This window comes from Myripristis murdjan, chromosome 13 (genome assembly GCF_902150065.1).
Source record: "Myripristis murdjan chromosome 13, fMyrMur1.1, whole genome shotgun sequence".
Taxonomy (NCBI): Eukaryota; Metazoa; Chordata; class Actinopteri; order Holocentriformes; family Holocentridae; genus Myripristis; species Myripristis murdjan.
In genome coordinates, this window is record NC_043992.1 from 33,769,734 (window position 1) to 33,786,306 (window position 16,573).

General features: G+C 40.9%; 3 protein-coding genes across 4 annotated transcripts in view; 2 read left to right on the forward strand and 1 right to left on the reverse strand.

The window, feature by feature from the left end:
* Positions 1-2,162: 2,162 nt before the first annotated feature.
* On the reverse strand, positions 2,163-3,104 carry LOC115369747 (odorant receptor 131-2-like). Its single transcript, XM_030066413.1, has one exon. It carries the CDS (start codon positions 3,102-3,104, stop codon positions 2,163-2,165), a length of 942 nt encoding a protein of 313 aa, XP_029922273.1.
* Positions 3,105-8,009: 4,905 nt separating this feature from the next.
* Positions 8,010-11,659, forward strand: diabloa (diablo, IAP-binding mitochondrial protein a). The gene is made up of 6 exons (XM_030067951.1): positions 8,010-8,309; positions 8,784-8,916; positions 9,096-9,221; positions 10,073-10,183; positions 10,356-10,452; positions 10,924-11,659. The coding sequence occupies exons 1-6, from the start codon at positions 8,173-8,175 to the stop codon at positions 11,130-11,132; spliced, it is 813 nt and encodes a 270-aa protein (XP_029923811.1). The 5' UTR covers positions 8,010-8,172; the 3' UTR covers positions 11,133-11,659.
* Positions 11,660-16,095: 4,436 nt separating this feature from the next.
* nectin3a (nectin cell adhesion molecule 3a) overlaps positions 16,096-16,573 on the forward strand; it is a 39,474-nt gene continuing 38,996 nt past the window's right edge. For both annotated transcript variants that reach the window (XM_030067787.1, XM_030067788.1), the window contains exon 1: positions 16,096-16,501. In XM_030067787.1, the coding sequence (XP_029923647.1) occupies positions 16,333-16,501 (169 nt within the window). In that variant the 5' untranslated portion in view covers positions 16,096-16,332. The remainder of the gene's footprint in view (positions 16,502-16,573) is intronic.

Below are 16,573 nucleotides of genomic sequence, written 5' to 3' on the forward strand. Positions count from 1 at the left end.
TAAATGTTATTGCCAAACTTCTGGCAACAAACTTTTCGTGAAATATTAAAAGAGGTACAAACATTACAAAAGGGGCATATACCAAGTGTTTTTATTTAAAATGAGACTAGGATGAACAGTAGGAATTATGAGTGCAAAGAGCAGATTGGTCTACATAATTTAAGTCAAAGCAATCTCACCCTCTTCTATGCAATATATTCAAATATATATATATTTTAGTGATTTTAGTTCAATTTGAGTTGAAATGCGTGGTATCTGTGGTGGCATGTTCTAAAAAAACACCTATTGCATAACCGAGATACTGCTCATGCATGTGTGTTCACAAACTTCACGTAACTCTATTCTATATTACGTGGAAGATTATCTATCAAGTTTGCTCATGTTAGTTCGATAAGCCTGGCCAGACTGTCACAAAAAAAGAAAAATATCAAAAAGGACATGCTGCTTGAGAAATCATACTAACACCAAGAAGCGACCAAAATAATGACACAGTAAAAGACCTCAAAACATTCAGGATAGGATGGTTTATTTTCAAGACACCCCTGCTTATAATGAGCAAATAAAACTGAATCATAAGGGTCTTTTCACCACTGTTGTGATTTTTACATTTTACATTATTACTATTGTAGGATGAAAAGCCTGAGCAGGAAGCATTGGGGCCCAGCACAAAGTAAATGCCATGCACATCCAATATAATGATCATGGGACATAGTGTGTCTGCTATTATTGAAGTTATAATTTTGTTAGTTGAAGTTTTTCATGGTCCTTTTAAGATGAACCATATTTAAAAATGCTGGGTAGGAGGAGGTTGGATTGGAGGGATGTTTCAGCTTAGCTGCCTTAGCCTTGTTTCACTTTACTGTAACTTCTGCCAAAGCATATGTTTTTCTCTGTTTTCTACTTTCTGCTCCTTGTCCTGTTTCTCCTCTACATTACATCTGCTAACCCAGTTGTCTCTCTCCCATGTGTGTGAGCGGCTGGTGTGTGTGTTGTTGTGTGTGTCGGCTGCACTGCAGTCCTGCTGTGCATTACCTGCACCTTTCCCCTGCCATCTACCCCTGCACACCTATTAGCTGTACAGGTTCTCTTCAACTGCTCTCCTGCTTCCCTCCTTTCTCTGGACGTTTTGAGTGTCCAGTGTGAGTGAGAGTGAGTGATTGTGTCCACCCTTTCCCAGGTGGGTCCCTCCCCTCTCTTGCCCTGGCTGTGGCAGCGGCTCAGTGGCTGATCACCATCTGGGTGCTGCTGCTTGTCGTCTGCCTGCTCCGAGGCCCTCAGCTGCTCCGGCTGCCTGTTCCTGATCCCTGCTTCTTCTGCTTATTGTTTATTCCTTTGTAATATTCATCTTATGCTGATTTTGATTCAGTTGGTTTTAATTTTATCTTATTTATCTAACTGACTGTATTTGATTAGAATGAATAATTGTTCACTTGTTACCCATTGGACTCATGGCTTCCCTCTCTCTGTGATCCTCCTTAGGATTTTTTCCATTTTTCCCCCATTTTTGTTTTTTTTTAAAAGTCAGGTAGGGTGTCTTTGTTTTCTGTAAACTGAGGGCCTATAAAGCCCATTGAGATTGTCATGATTATTAAGGGCTCAAAATAAACTTGACTGTAAAATAGATGGGTCATATGTAACTGATTTCAAGTCATTTCTCATTGAAAATGATGCGCAGGTGAAAAGAAAAGAATGCAAGGAAATATAGGAAACAATGTTCACGTTTATTGTCTTCATAATTGTCCCACCTAATATTGCATCTTAGAGGTAACAGTTGCATGTCATCACTATCTGATGAAAACCATGTATTTTTCATGTTTTAACTTGATTTTAGGATTTGCCTGCTCCTCCATGGGTTAAGCGATTTCCACAACCCTTGGGCATATGAGGCGATTTCAAAAGTAATTAGATAAACTGAAAAATGCATCAAGACAACTTCCGCATTGTTTCTACAGTTTCTACATTTTGCAGATATATGGTTTGCACGGGACAACAGTGATGCATTATTTACAGCAGTATATAATCATATTAATGCTCACAACAAGAAATACACTAATGCTTAAAGATGTTCATAAAAATTTGAATTGATTCTTATGAATAAATTAGATGGCTGCAGGAAGAACGATTCAGTAATATTATCTCTGTTCTCTAACAAAATGTGCCCATTAGAGAAAATCTGAAGATTTTTTCTTATACAAGCCAAATGAGGCATAGCATTTCAATGCAAGAAAAAACTTCTCATCCCTAAGGCCATAAATGAGAGGACTGAGGCATTTTGGAGCAAGAATAAAAGTTATGTAGTTAAAGTACCTCACGTTAATGAATAACATGAAATCAAACTGTCTGACAGCAGTCTCAATAAATGGGCACCACAGATATGTAAGGCAGAGGAAGAGCTGGAAGGCGTGGAGAGTCACGGTTTGCAGCCCTTTCCTTGACGACTTTTTATTCTCTCCTGATGCAACTTTGGCAACTTTCATTATTTTCACATAGGAGAAGACAATGCTGACAGACATGATCAAGAAGTACAACTGATGCACGGCTGACCTAACATTACCCTGCCACTTGTGAATGATGAACATCTCCACAGAGCATACCCTGTACTGGATGTAGAAGCTATGGGCAGCTATTGCAAAGAAGATAGAGATATTGATCATGATGGGTATGCAGCTGAGGCCATGGATAATGAGGATGCAGTACAGGGCGCTGCGCATGTTGCAAAGCTTTCCATAGTGCAGGGGCATGCAAATGGCCACGTAGCGCTCAAAGGTCATCGCTGTCAAAGTAATTGGTGTGACAAAAGTGCTCAGAGATAACACAATGTATATAAGAGAACATAACGAAACTTGCAGGGTCCATTGGAAATAACTCATGAGGAGCAGGATGTCACTCAGCACTAAGAACAAACAATCAAACAGCAATGTGAGAGCAAAGAAGATGTAACGCATGCTTGTGCGAAAAAAATCCCTCTTTAAAAAGGTTATGATGAGCATAAAGTTAATGTAAAGGAAAACTGCAATCAGGACCTGCACTATAACGACCTTGTAATTGAGCTGTCTTACCACATAATTAACACCAGCTGATTGCACTGAGCTGTTATTAGACATTTGCTACAGTATTTTCTGTTTGTAACCACTACACACGAGTTTCAGGCACATTCCAGGTGGCAGACAAAAGTCAAGAAATTAATTACCATTCCCTAAAATATCTCTGTCTACATTATCTGAAACTCTTGAAGCTTCAGAAGGCTTTGCTTGTTTCAGAAGACTCTGTAAAGTCTAAGATGTTGGCTCAGGTGTTTGAGTTTACCAAACCCTCCGGGAAGTGACACAGCACATGCTGTCTGCTGAGCTCCGTGCAGTCCTCAGTCGCTGGGCTGTGTGTGTGTGTGTGTGTGTGTGAAGGTCTTAAAGGAGCAACTCGAGAACAATGAGAATGACAACAGCAAATGGAGCTTTTCTTGCCTCAGTGTCGTCATCGCTGCTCGCCGCTAACACACCTCATAGGCTATCTATATTTAGATACATGGAGTGCTGAACAGACTCTAGAGTGACCTCAGTAGCTGGGCTCCTCCACATTAGTTTCCCCGCAGAACTCTGTGGAAAGATTATACAACTACTGAAGTTATCAATCACAACAAGTTAAGCTAGAAGGAGAGTTTTATTCATAGTGCTTCTCCAACATATGGTCACCCCATAAATACGACACATTAAGAGACCCATGTGTCTCTGACAGATAACTATTGCAGGCAGTACCTGCTGAGTCTGCAGCTGTGGCGGATCCTCAGATAGGGATTTGGGAAATTAAAATGTCGTCTCTCACATAAAAACTTAATGTTCTAGCAAAGGCTTCCTGAAATTAAACGCTTGACTGATGAAGGTGGAAGTTTTATCTTATATACAGGGGTGGAACTTATCAAAGTGCATTTACTCAAGCACTGTATAACTTTGAGGTACTTTGTTTCCATTTAAGAGGCTTTATACTTTTACTCTGCTACATTTCATAGAGACAAAATGCACTTTGAATTTATTTTTTTTTTAACTGACAGCTTTAGGTACTTTGCAGAATAAGCCTACACCACGCCATTGTGTATGCATAACATAAAATGCATTTTTAGAGCTGAAATGAGCCAACAGTATATGGATCAGTTAGACCAACAACACTTAAATGCCTCTTACAGGTTAATGCTTCAATAACTCAAACACTCTGAAAGCAACCATTCTTCATAATGGCTACTTTCACCTTTCATATTTAAGTACATTTTCCTGCTAATAATTTTATACTGTCACTGAAACATTTTGAATGCAGACCTATCATTTTTTATTCTCCATCATGGTATTGCTACTTTCACTTAAGCACAAAATTTGAGTCCAGTCGTGAAGTTTCCTCGCTACTAAATATTCCACAATCAACTGTTAGTGGTACTATAACAAAGTGGAAGCGATTGGGAATGACAGCAACTCAGCCACAAAGTGGTAGGCCACGTAAAATCACAGAGCGGGGTCAGCGGATGCTGAGGCGCATTGTGCACAGAGGTCGGCAACTTTCTGCAGAATCAACAGCTACAGACCTCCAAACTTCATGTGATCTTCAGATTAGCACAAGATCAGTGCGTAGAGAGCTTCATGGAATGGGTTTCCATGGCTGAGCATCATCACCAAGCACAATGCAAAGCATCGGATGCAGCGGTGTAAAGCACGCCGCCACTGGACTCTAGAGCAGTGGAGACGTGTTCTCTGGAGTGACCAATCACGCTTCTCCGTCTGGCAATCTGACGGACGAGTCTGGGTTTGGCGGTTGCCAGGGGAATGGTACATGTCTGACTGCATTGTGCCAAGTGTAAAGTTTGGTGGAGGGGGGATTATGGTGGGGGGTTGTTTTTCGGGATCTGGGCTCGGCCCCTTAGTTCCAGTGAAAGGAACTCTTAATGCTTCAGCACACTAAGACATTTTGGACAATTTCATGCACCCAACTTTGTGGGAACAGTTTGGAGATGGCCCCTTCCTGTTCCAACATGACTGTGCACCAGTGCACAAAGCAAGGTCCATAAAGACATGGATGAGCCAGTTTGGTGTGGAAGAACTTGACTGGGTTGCACAGAGTCCTGACCTCAACCCGATAGAACACCTTTGGGATGAATTAGAGCTGAGACGGCGAGCCAGGCCTTCTCGTCCAACATCAGTGTCTGACCTCACAAATGCACTTCTGGATGAGTGGTCAAAAATTCCCAGAAACACACTCCTAAACCTTGTGGAAAGCCTCTTGGGAAGAATTGAAGCTGTTATAGCGGCAAAGGGTGGGCCGACATCATATTAAATCCTATGGTTTAAGAATGGGATGTCATTCACATTCTTATGCGTGTGAAGGCAGATGAGCGAATACGTTTGGCAATATAGTGTATATAAGCATGTGTATTAAAAGAAAAAAATTGCAAAACCTCAACTTCATTCAAAACAAATCTGCAATACAACTTACCTTTCCCAATGATGTTTGAAGAAGGCAAAGTGAATGTATGTAAGCTTATGGTTAAGGTTAGAAAAAAGTCATGGCTAAGGTTAGGAAAAGGCTCTTTACAACATACAACATGTGCTTCTTATGCTTAGATGACACAAAACATTAGCGGGTCTATTACATGCTTTGCCTTGACACAGGGTGATGTGAAGGACCACAGAATGACACAAATATCAGGAATAAGATTTTTCGGATATAACTATGTAAAGACTTTTCATAAGAAAAGGGACTCAGACATAGAGCAAATGGGTATGCAGGTTTTATTTTATGTGAATGCATGAATGATTTGTATACCTTTGTTTAAAACCTCCTCTTTGCACAACCGCACCAGACAGGACTGAACTGCTCTTGTCTGTGGATGTTTATTTTGGACTCAAAATTTGAACTTCTGTCAAAGTCTGATGTGTGCACTTTCCAACAACTGACAGTCACCTCACAGATATCATCAGGGAGTATCGCACTGATGCTGGCTTGTTTTTCTCCATGCAGATGCAGACCCAACAATTATAATGATGATAATTAGCCAGTTGTCAGTGCTTCCATGTGACTAATGAACTCCCATGAAAACAATTAAAAGTGGCTGTTAATTAGGTCATTAATTATTTAGAGACTATGTTGATATGGGCTCTAAAGTTTGTGTGTGTGTGTGTGTGTGTGTGTGTGTGTGTGTGTGTGTGTGTGTGTGTGTGTGTGTGTGATTGGATCAAGTGACTGCATCAAATTTTACTTTGCAGTCAGTATCAGAGTGTTGTTTTCTTCTGAACAGGCCCAAGTCACGGCAATGTCTCTTCGAAGTCCGGATGCTGATGGGAATATTGTGATTCTGGGCGAAAATCACCAGGATTTCCTTGTTACTAAATCCCATAGTTTAAGAAAAACTATTTTCCATTTTTTCTCATAAATTTGTGAGTTTTTTCTTGTAAATTTGCCACTTTAATCAGAATATTCTGAATTTTTCTCTCAGTATAGATGCAGTATATTTATTTCTAGCATGTTTCAACATGCGCAAGTAAAAGTTTATGCTCTTTCTTCAAATAGTGTAGAAATCAAAATTTCATAAGCTTACACACACACACACACACACACACACACACACACACACACAAAGCTCTTACTGTCACCATACATTTTGGCATTGGCTCTGTTTACAAAGTGTTGTACTGTTGTACTGTCTCCATCTGAGGCCTTTCCAGTGCCATGCAAAATGAGACAAATACATAGCAGCTAGTTCAAATATTTGTGAAACCTTTGATAAGTTTTGGACCAGATCTGGTTTAATGAGGTACAGTGTGTCTCGGGTTTATTTTCAAACACACCAGTAATTCACGATGGCACAGGCAAGCTGGGGATACGCAGGAATGACCATTAGCTCTTTAATATCAGCTAATGAGGTTATAAGTAGAATGTGATAAAAGAGGTATTAATGAGTCCCAGATGATGAGCTGCCTGGTGGTTACACATCTTGAATTTATCTAATATCTCTCATAACTTTGTGTCCACAATCAAACTAATTGCTCATCATGGGATATGCAGTAGAAAACATTGGTCCCCTATTCATAAATCACATGGGATCTACTAGTTGGGCCTAATGATGGCAATAATTGGGAGCAAGTGAACACCTTTGACTGTCACACAAACCTAATTAGACCTTTTTAGTCCAAATGTTTTAAAACTCAAAAGCAATATATAAGAAACACACACACACACACACACACACACACACACACACACACACACACTTCATCTCATCTCCAGTCAGATCAGCAGTCATTTTCTATCATGGGCTACAAAGTCACCTTTTTATAAAATATCTATCATCACCCTCTTTTCTGTGAATTATAAATCATCTAACTGCTCTCAACAAATTAATATCATTCCTATGTATCATTGGTGTTGTTGTTGTTGTTGTTGTTGTTATGCTGTCATTGTACTTCTTCTCAAAGGCCCTGGCATTTACAAATAAAAAATTAGGTTTGTTCTAGTCCTCTGACAGAGTGTCAGCCGAATGCCTAGAGAGTGAAATATTTTTTGAGAATTGGGTGATATTAAAAAATTCTTCATCCCATCATAACAAGGTGGGGCGCTCTTCCCTTTGAAACTGCAAAGTCTGACTCTCACCCTGACCTCCTCCAACTCTTACCGTGCTGTTTCAGATCAAGGACACATCTATCTTTAATTCTCCCAAATAAGGATAGTTTTTGTCCTGGATCCAAACCAGAGAGAGAGAGAGAGAGAGAGAGAGAGAGAGAGAGAGAGAGAGAGAGAGAGAGAGAGAGAGAGAGAGAGAGAGAGAGAGAGGGTCTGCATCTGTGCGTAATGGCTATCTGTGCAGGCCTCTTTAGGTAATGCTAATTGCGCACATTTCAGGCCAAAGTAAACAGATCAATGCGCTTTGCGTAATGAAAGGTTCCCGGGGCCTTATAAATACCCAGGGGAGCTGACAGGCTGCACTTGACGAACCGACTGCAGCAGAGCAGCTGGAAACAAGAAACAAGAGCACTCCGCTGATTTCACCACTAGAGGGCGACAGACGTTTAGGTACCCTAAATAAGGGAAAAGAAAACTTGTATTGTGAATAACGAACTTGCTTTTTGTTTTTAAATAATATAACGTAAATTTTGCAAGTGTAGCACTGCCGTTGGCGTATCTATTTTGATCGACAACATGCAAGCCAGCCGTCAGTGTGCAGTGTGCGCCAGCCGCGCCACCGGAGCGCTGCTGCACAGCCGGAACGACGTTTTACTGCTGCGGACCAACATGGCCGCGCTCAGGAGGGGGGCAGCCTGCCTCAGCTTCCTAAGGTAGGTTCTGCTTAACACTGAATGTTTCACCGACAAAAGTGTGCATGGACCTGAAGTACAGTGTGTTTGATAAGGTGTGATTTTAAAATGAAGGACCGACATCGGCTTTAACGCTCAAAATGAAGACTGTCTTGCCGCTGGGTAACGACGACACCAGGAAGTCACAGGAGCCTGTCTTACCTGTTTTTCCTTGACTTAAAAAGAAACACGACAACTTTCAAAAGTTTAAACCATCACACAAAATAGACTTTAATGTTGCAGTTAAAAGAAAGGTCGGCTATATCGTTGACATTTAATAGTTTTACGAGACTTTAATGTTTGACCTCGACGTCGCCCTTAGCCTTGGCTGCTACCTCAGGTGTCTGTGTCTTGGCAGTGTCTTGGCAGTGATGTGAAAACCCAGAGCTGAAATCTGTTTTACACCAGACATAACCTGGTATGTGTCTGTTGTTAATATTTCTTATGTTTCTACAGGAGTTCTGCAAGTGTCCTCATCAACAACAGGAAGCCTACAGTCCAGAGGTTGGAGAAATTTACAGATGTTGTGCACACCAGTGTAGCGTCTCTAAGCGTGGGCTTCAGCCTGTGTGCTGTCCCTTTCACACAGGTGGGTAAAGAACTTACCAAGACCTGGGCTAATGTTAGGATTATGTTGTTTATAAGATGTTATATATTATAAATTCTCTGATGTACCCATCAAATTGGTGTAACATGGAAAGGGCTGTCATTAAGCAGTAATGAACAGTGTTTTAACCTCTTCACCTCTCTGTCTCTCTCTGCATGCAGAAAGCGGAAAACCTCTCTCATGACTCCCTCATCAAAAGAGCAGCCTCTCTGGTTACAGACAGCTCAAGCACTTTCCTCTCTCAGACCTCCTTGGCCCTCATAGATGCCCTTACAGAGTATTCAAAAGTAAGTTTCTGATGTTATATTAAACCTTCCAACATCTCGCAGTTGCCAGCATAATGCTATACAATTCTTAGAGATATATTTATCACTGAGAAAAAAAAAAAAAAAAAAAAACAATCTCAAGAAATTGATGTGATGAGGCACATTAGTAGTAATTTGCATCTACATTATTTCAACTTAGTAGCCAGACACACTTTAACTCAGCAGAGCCAGACTCTGCTGCTACATGTAACCTACCTTGGATTTTAAAGAGTGCTTAGATTTGCATGATTCAAACAAACTATTTTATCCAGTTTTATAAAACATGAAATTTATCTAAGAATAGGATTTACATATTCATGACATTGGGTAATTAAATCTGCATTTATGAATTCGTTATGAACATAGACTTTACACACTCCTCAAACTTGTTTTGAACTTCTATCTTCAAACAGTGTTATTTTATAGAGAAGATAATAGCTCTGAAACATGTCCATATGCCAGGATCTTGTGTATTGGCTCTGTGCCTCCGAAGGCTTTATGTTTGAGATACTAACCAACTGTTTGAATACTGAACAGTCTAAAGTTATAAGAATAACACAATTGCAGACTGTTTTAGAGAGGAATTCCCCTTTATTTACTCACAAATTCACAATAGTCTTTCAGCCTGTGAAACTCAGGCTAGTTCAGAGAGTCACTCTGACAATTCTGGCGAGTTTGCACCTTTGTCTGTCATCAGGAAGAAAATTTCATTCAAATATTGTCACGCAGACATAAAAAAACTGGAAGTCATCACTGACTTGAATCCAGTTGCACTGCACTGTCTGTTTTTGAGCGCCACTGACTGTACACGTTGTCCCGTTGTTTGTTCACAGGCTGTGCACGCACTCATTGCTCTTCAGAGGCGGTACCTGGCCTCACTGGGAAAACTGACCCCGGCAGAGGAGGATTCAATCTGGCAAGTGATCATTGGCCAGCGGACAGAGGTCAGTTTGTGTTTTCCTCATTGTAGCAGGTTGTTTTTGAGAGCCCTGAACATGCCGCATCACAGATGACAGCAGACGTGAAATGAAACCCTGTAAACACATTACGAAATAGTGGTGATGCAGTGATTATGGAGCTGGTATTTAAATATTTCTGTCTTTCTGCCCTTGACAGGTTAGTGACAGACTAGATGAATGCAAGCGCTTCGAGTCGACGTGGGTGAACGCTGTCAACTTGTGTGAATTGGCGGCTGAAGCAGCGTACACTTCAGGTGTGTAAAAGAAAATATCTGAGTGGGGGGGCCTCAAGAGGTTCTGTGAATCAGAGGAACTGAACCACAGCTTAAAATTACCTATGAAGGATAGATTTGTTGAAGTGTTGAGCTGGGTATGGCCAGACTCTCCATAACAATGATAAATACAGTCACTTCAAGAGACAGTGACGTACTGATAATGTTTGTCTGTGCAGCAGTAAATCTTCTTCTAAGTGCTTTGTAGATTTTTGTTTGTTCCCGTTTCATATTCAAGTGCTGTCAGTCCTACACTTTGGACCGTGTACGGATCAGTAGCTGTTAGTCAGCAGGGCTTTGAACTGAGGTGATGGTGTCAAACAAACTGGAGATGACGGACAGGAGCACCTGCTTAATGTCCCCAGCTAATGTCCACTTGAGTCAGGGTTGTGTCAGCTCTTGTCCTTTCCATGCAGTTGGACTGAAGGTGTGTTTCCCTGTGTGTGTTCCTAGGAGCTGAGCAGGCATCCATCACCATGAGGACAAACATTCAGGTGGCCCAGTCCCAGGTGGAGGAGGCACGCAAGCTGTTAGTGGATGCAGATAAGAAGTTGGCTGAAACCAAAGTTGAGGAGATCCAAAGGATGGCCGAATATGCTGCCTTCCTGGAGAACGATGGTGAGGAGCACGAGGTGCATGAGGCGTACCTACGAGAGGACTAAAAGTAACATCCAGCAAATTGTTGTCAGAATAACCACATTCAGTGGCTTTAAGTTCTCAACAACTCACCCCTATCTCTGTGTTCCTCCCCCATTTTGAGTCTGTAACATATTTACGTTGGTTATTTGCCATATCTTCCTCTTATTAGATTGTGTGATCAGTGCTCTTGAAGTTGAGTGTAATTGGTTGTCTATTTTTGATATGAGGAGAATGCTGGATATGCTGTATAATGCACCTGTACACAAACACACGTAGCATCACTTGGAAACAACTACATGAAAGTGAATCGAGCACATTTGCAAACAAACTTGTTTGTTATTCCTCACTTTCAGATATAAATTTGATTATTTAAAACTATTTATTTGATTAATGAATGGTAACTGGTTCCTGAGTCTGGAAGATGATCTTGAATCTCCAATGTTTATTGTATGGCAGAGGGCTTGGTCAGAGCAGATTACAATTTAGTTTTGTGTTTTTTGTTATATTTTGTCATGTTTGATTGTAATAAAGACATTTTTTCATAAAAGTATCACTTGGCATCTTTTGTTCCACTATTTGAATGAATATCATCAACAAAAACCTAGATGAGTGAATTTGAAATCTGTATACATGTCACTGGGCCCCCGTTTAAATTTGTTTAACCAGTGAGGGAAAAAGAGGACAGTCCCATGTTTTCTGCCCTCAAAGGGTTGCACAACAATGAGTGAGCTGTGTGAATGCAGCATTTGGCAGAAAATCTGTTTTTCTCTGTTATTTGTGGGTGAGAAAAGACATTATACCTGAGAAGGGGCTGTGCCAGCCCTGTGAAAAGAACTACTGCTGTGATCCTCTTGAGAAATACTCAGTTAACAAAAGCGACCATAGAGTTGTTGGCCCCTTTGTAAACTCAGCATAAAAACCCAATGGCATCAGAGTTGAATAGCTTATTCTTTGTGCCATTGAACAAATCAAATGGAGAAGCTGGATTTCTTGCCTACCCCTGAAATGTAATTTAAGTTGTTGGTATGAGCAAGTCGTCCTCGCAGATCTCTAGCAGCAAATGACTGCATTTTCACAGTCAGATGTTACTCTGAGAGCAAGCGGAGTGTTCTTTCACTCATTTGCATCCCCCTTTTCACTCAACACCTTGTCTTCTCTGCAAATTATCCGTGCCCTCAGTCTCTCTGATAGAGCTTTTAGGCTATTCCTCACTCCCCCTGTCATCACATCATCTACAACGCCACCTCTGCCACACTGTGACAAAACACAAAATAAGGCTGCCTGCATCTTGTCATTGCAATGCAGCAACCTTGAAAAAACAGTCTTCATGACAGTTTTATGGGATTCTGTTTTCTGAATCGCAATAGATTAAAAGAATGCACTGAACTGCATAATTTTGAATGCCACAGGTTTTGCATGAAAAGAAAATGATTCCAAAATTATTCCAAAGAAATAAAACAACTTAGAGTATGGAGGACAGGTGAGGTGGACTAACTTGTAAATGAGATGAAGGCAGACTTAAGCATGTTTGAAAGACTTAACCTGAATTGTGTTTACAATTTGGACCAAAACTGATTTTTGTTCAGTACTCCCAAGAAGTCACAAAGTCATCCTGCTCAGGCCTGGACCAGCCATTTCAAGTGCATCACTTGCTGTGTGAGCAGCAATCCAGCAGATGGCGATCAAAATCTGTTACAACCAAGCTAACTGTGTAAGAGTTGCATTCATTTGCAATTCCAATTTCACTAGTCCACTGAAAATTCTGGCCAATAAGGTCTATCTCAGAGAGACACTATTCTATAATTTGTAGTATTACATTCCAGGAGCACTTTACCTGACTTGTACTGTTTCATTTGGGTCTGTGATTCTCACTGATTTGATGGGAGGTCCCAAACTCTCTGGTGTATTATAGGATGTAAACATCCGGTCAGACAGGTCAGAGTCAGCCATTAATTTGAATACTTTGATGCATATGGCTACCTACCTGTCTGCCTGTGTGATTTTGTCTCTTAATCAGTTTGTGCATGTGCCGTTGTGCATTCATTAGTATGAGTTTGAACCCTAACTTATATAATTTATTTCTGTCACCCTATATTCTCATTCCCCTCCGATTGTCTTCTCTGTGTATGGCACTAAAAACTAACAAAATACTTGAAGAGGGGAGACTACCTTTTAAAAATATATGCCTAACCTACTAATATATTATCAAACCTACTCGAGGTAGAAATATGACCCATTAGTAATCAGGCTATGTTGGGTATGCTGGTTTAATTGTCTTCACATATGCCCTCTAAAGGTCAGTTTGTGCTGCAGAGGGTCATTTCAGGGGGAGCTCATTATGGGAAAGACCTCTCTGGAGCTGTAAACACAAGTGTGTAGCGTCAGCAGTGAGATGACCTCTCTCTGCTCGAGATGGTCAAGCCTTGGCAGGGGATGCAGCCGTGAGTGTGGATAGACGGGGGGTAGGAGGAGGGTTGGGGGTTGGTGGAGGGTTGAGGTGTGCAAGGACCGGCTCACCAATGTGACTGGTGAGGAATGTTGTGTTTAACAAAGGCTGTTTTCACAGACTGTAAAACCAAATGCCCCAGACAGGCTGTGTGCATGTACACCCACTGGTCACAGGAGAGGTGGTGCCAGTGCAGCCGTGCCTGCCAGGGAGAAAATGTAATAGCACTTTGAGAGAAAATATTTTGCAGCGTAAACCCTCAATGAGGCGACCACAATTACAAAGGTCACGGGCCATAAATGCTTGTAAACTATTTAGCTCTACTGAGGGGATTCTGTGTTAAGAGACGGAATTAGAGCCCAAATTGAAGATTTATGCAGCACAAGTTATGCTGATGCTGTGAAAATACGCCTCAGCGAAACAATTTCACTCAAATTGGCGATATTATTAACACATTCAGTGCGTCATGGAATAAAATGAGATTTGATTTATCATCTCATAAATACATTCTCGTGAACCTCTTCATTGCACTGGCTTTCCTGTTACGTGCAAAGAGGCCCAGGAGGGGTGATTGATTGGTGAAAAGGGCAGAACTTTCACCTGGGGATTTATATCTCTTTGAGGATATAAATAAACCACCAGAGGGTGTACAGGCAGGGAGGATAGTGTGGTGACACATCATGGGTCATGCTTTAATCACAGTGAAGCAGAGTTGTGGTGCTGTTGTTGAGGGACCGGGTTCAATTTTGCAGGAGATGGAAGCTTCCTGCAGAGTTAGTGTCCCCTGATGAGGACTAACACAGTCGAAGACATGTCACTTTAGAATGAAATAGATAGTTGGACGCAAGAGAACAACACTGAAAATTACTTTTTTTCTAATGCTCTGCAAAAAATCAGCAGCAGATCTACTTCAAACCACTGTAGGAGCATTTTTTAATCGATTCAAGCCTCAGAGCATGATAATAGCACCTCCCTGCAAACAATGCCGAGTTCTTGAATGCCTGAAACTAGGCTGTAATTATCTCACAGAAATGTAACAATGCACGAAAATGTCATGAGCGTTTAGTTACCACATCGTTCAAGGACACAGTAGTTGCTATTTTTCTGTTGTTATGCTTGTGAGAACACACTTCACTTTTTCCTATTCAGAAGTAGGTGGAGTTCTTCAGTGGCATGTGACTGATTTGCTTGCCAGTAGTTGCATTTTTTAGGTTTATATTAACTTTCACATTCATTTCCTTGTTTTTTTTCTCACAGAATATAGGACAGTTGACTGTTATCATATGAAGTCTTTCAAAAGAGAGACATAACATTGTTAAATAGGGCCAACCTCCTATTCAACACTCAGTGAAGATTAAACTAAATTAGATTAAAAATCATAAGCTTGATAGTCTCTTCATTTGAATATATGGTCCACAAATCTCTCCTAGCTGGCTTTCCATTTTCTTGGGCCCATGGTTATCACCAGCTAACAGTGAATTTACTGTTTATTGTCAAGATGACTGAGTTTGTTTCAACAGCTTCAAAAAGCTGAATAATTTCCTTATCTGAAACATATTTAAGAGGGAGAATGAGATTTTACTATATAGTTACGGTGAGTGAGGCAGCAAATAAACAATCACATTTTGTTTGATTAAATGTCAGCTGTTCTTCTCTGGTTAGAGCTTTTCTTCTGCAAATGACTGGGAATCTGGGAGACATAAAGGAAAATATAACATTCGCTTGAACAGCATATGATATGACTTATATATATATGTGAAAAAAGATTTGCCTGAGAGACCCTTTCATAGGTTGAGAAATTTCTAAGGGAGCTCTAAAAATTTAGGATGTGGTGGAGGTGCCTTAAATTTTTACTCACCTATAGAGACTGTATAACCAAAAGTTCTCAGGCCTGGATCATCACATTAGCCATGTGTCCTGCCAAAGCATCCATGAGAAAAACACTGAACCTCTACCAGGTGCTCTGGATAAAACCTTCAGCCACATACCCAAAATATAAATGCAAATGCTGACTTGTAGATTAAATGTTTTATGCTGCATTTTGGTGTTCCTGTAATGCCCTTCACCAGTGGTTCCAGGAACCACTAGAGGTCCCTGTGATGATACCAGGTGGTCCCATGTTAGTTAGTACAATAACAGAATGAAAAAAAAAAGAAAAAAATATATATTTATCATGGGGTTTACTTCCCTAACTATCATTTCAGAATCAACGCATATCCTTCCACAATAAATCCTACGAACAGAAAAAGTCCTCTCAGATGTAATGCTTTAGACAAACTCTCACCAAATGGGGGTCCAGGGGATAATGTGAATCTATTTTAGTGATCTTTGATGTGAAAACATTTGTTAACCACTGCTGTGCATACTGCTATACAGCATATGGAAGTATGTCATGATCTATAACAGGAGTAGGCAATCATGTGCAATTGAGTTCCAGCGGTAGCCCATGCAGATTTAATTCAAACAAATAGAGTAGCAGGTGATCTCACTGAAGCACACCTGCAATCACAGACGACGGGCTGATAATTGAGATCACCTGATGTAGTGTTTGGTTTGAGTGAAATCCTGCATGCTCACGTATAGTTGCCCATTCATAATCTATAAGTTCTACTACTTCTTCCACAGATACGGCTTAACAAAAGTAAAATCCAAAAAAGGTGCTAGTATTAACGCGCAATCGAAGAGGAAAATAACGGTGGTTGCGTGAGCGCGCAAGCGTGCGTGTTTGTTTATTTGTTGTCCTGCAGAAGTGGTCCGGCCCACGCGGACGGGTTGCTATGGAGAGCAGTTCCCCGGGAGCGCCACAGAGACTCGCAGAGAGGAGCGCGGAGCCGGAGAGCCCAAACGCACAGGGAATCATGGAGAAAAGATTGCTACTGAAGACGACTTTGTCATCAAATGGACTGCGACTCATAATATCGCTTCTCGTCACGTACGGATTTACCTGTGAGTTCTAAGTTTCTTCTTACACGCCGCAATAGTTTTGGGGCTAACGTTACTGCGGAAAAAAGTTTAAAC

Excerpts from the sequence above, each read along its gene's own strand:
- diabloa (XM_030067951.1), top strand. The coding sequence starts at position 8,173 with ATGCAAGCCAGCCGTCAGTGTGCAGTGTGCGCCAGCCGCGCCACCGGA. Across the intron at positions 8,310-8,783 it reads GCCTGCCTCAGCTTCCTAAG|GAGTTCTGCAAGTGTCCTCA; the intron begins GTAGGTTCTGCT and ends ATGTTTCTACAG. Across the intron at positions 10,453-10,923 it reads TGAAGCAGCGTACACTTCAG|GAGCTGAGCAGGCATCCATC; the intron begins GTGTGTAAAAGA and ends GTGTGTTCCTAG.
- LOC115369747 (XM_030066413.1), bottom strand. The coding sequence starts at position 3,104 with ATGTCTAATAACAGCTCAGTGCAATCAGCTGGTGTTAATTATGTGGTA.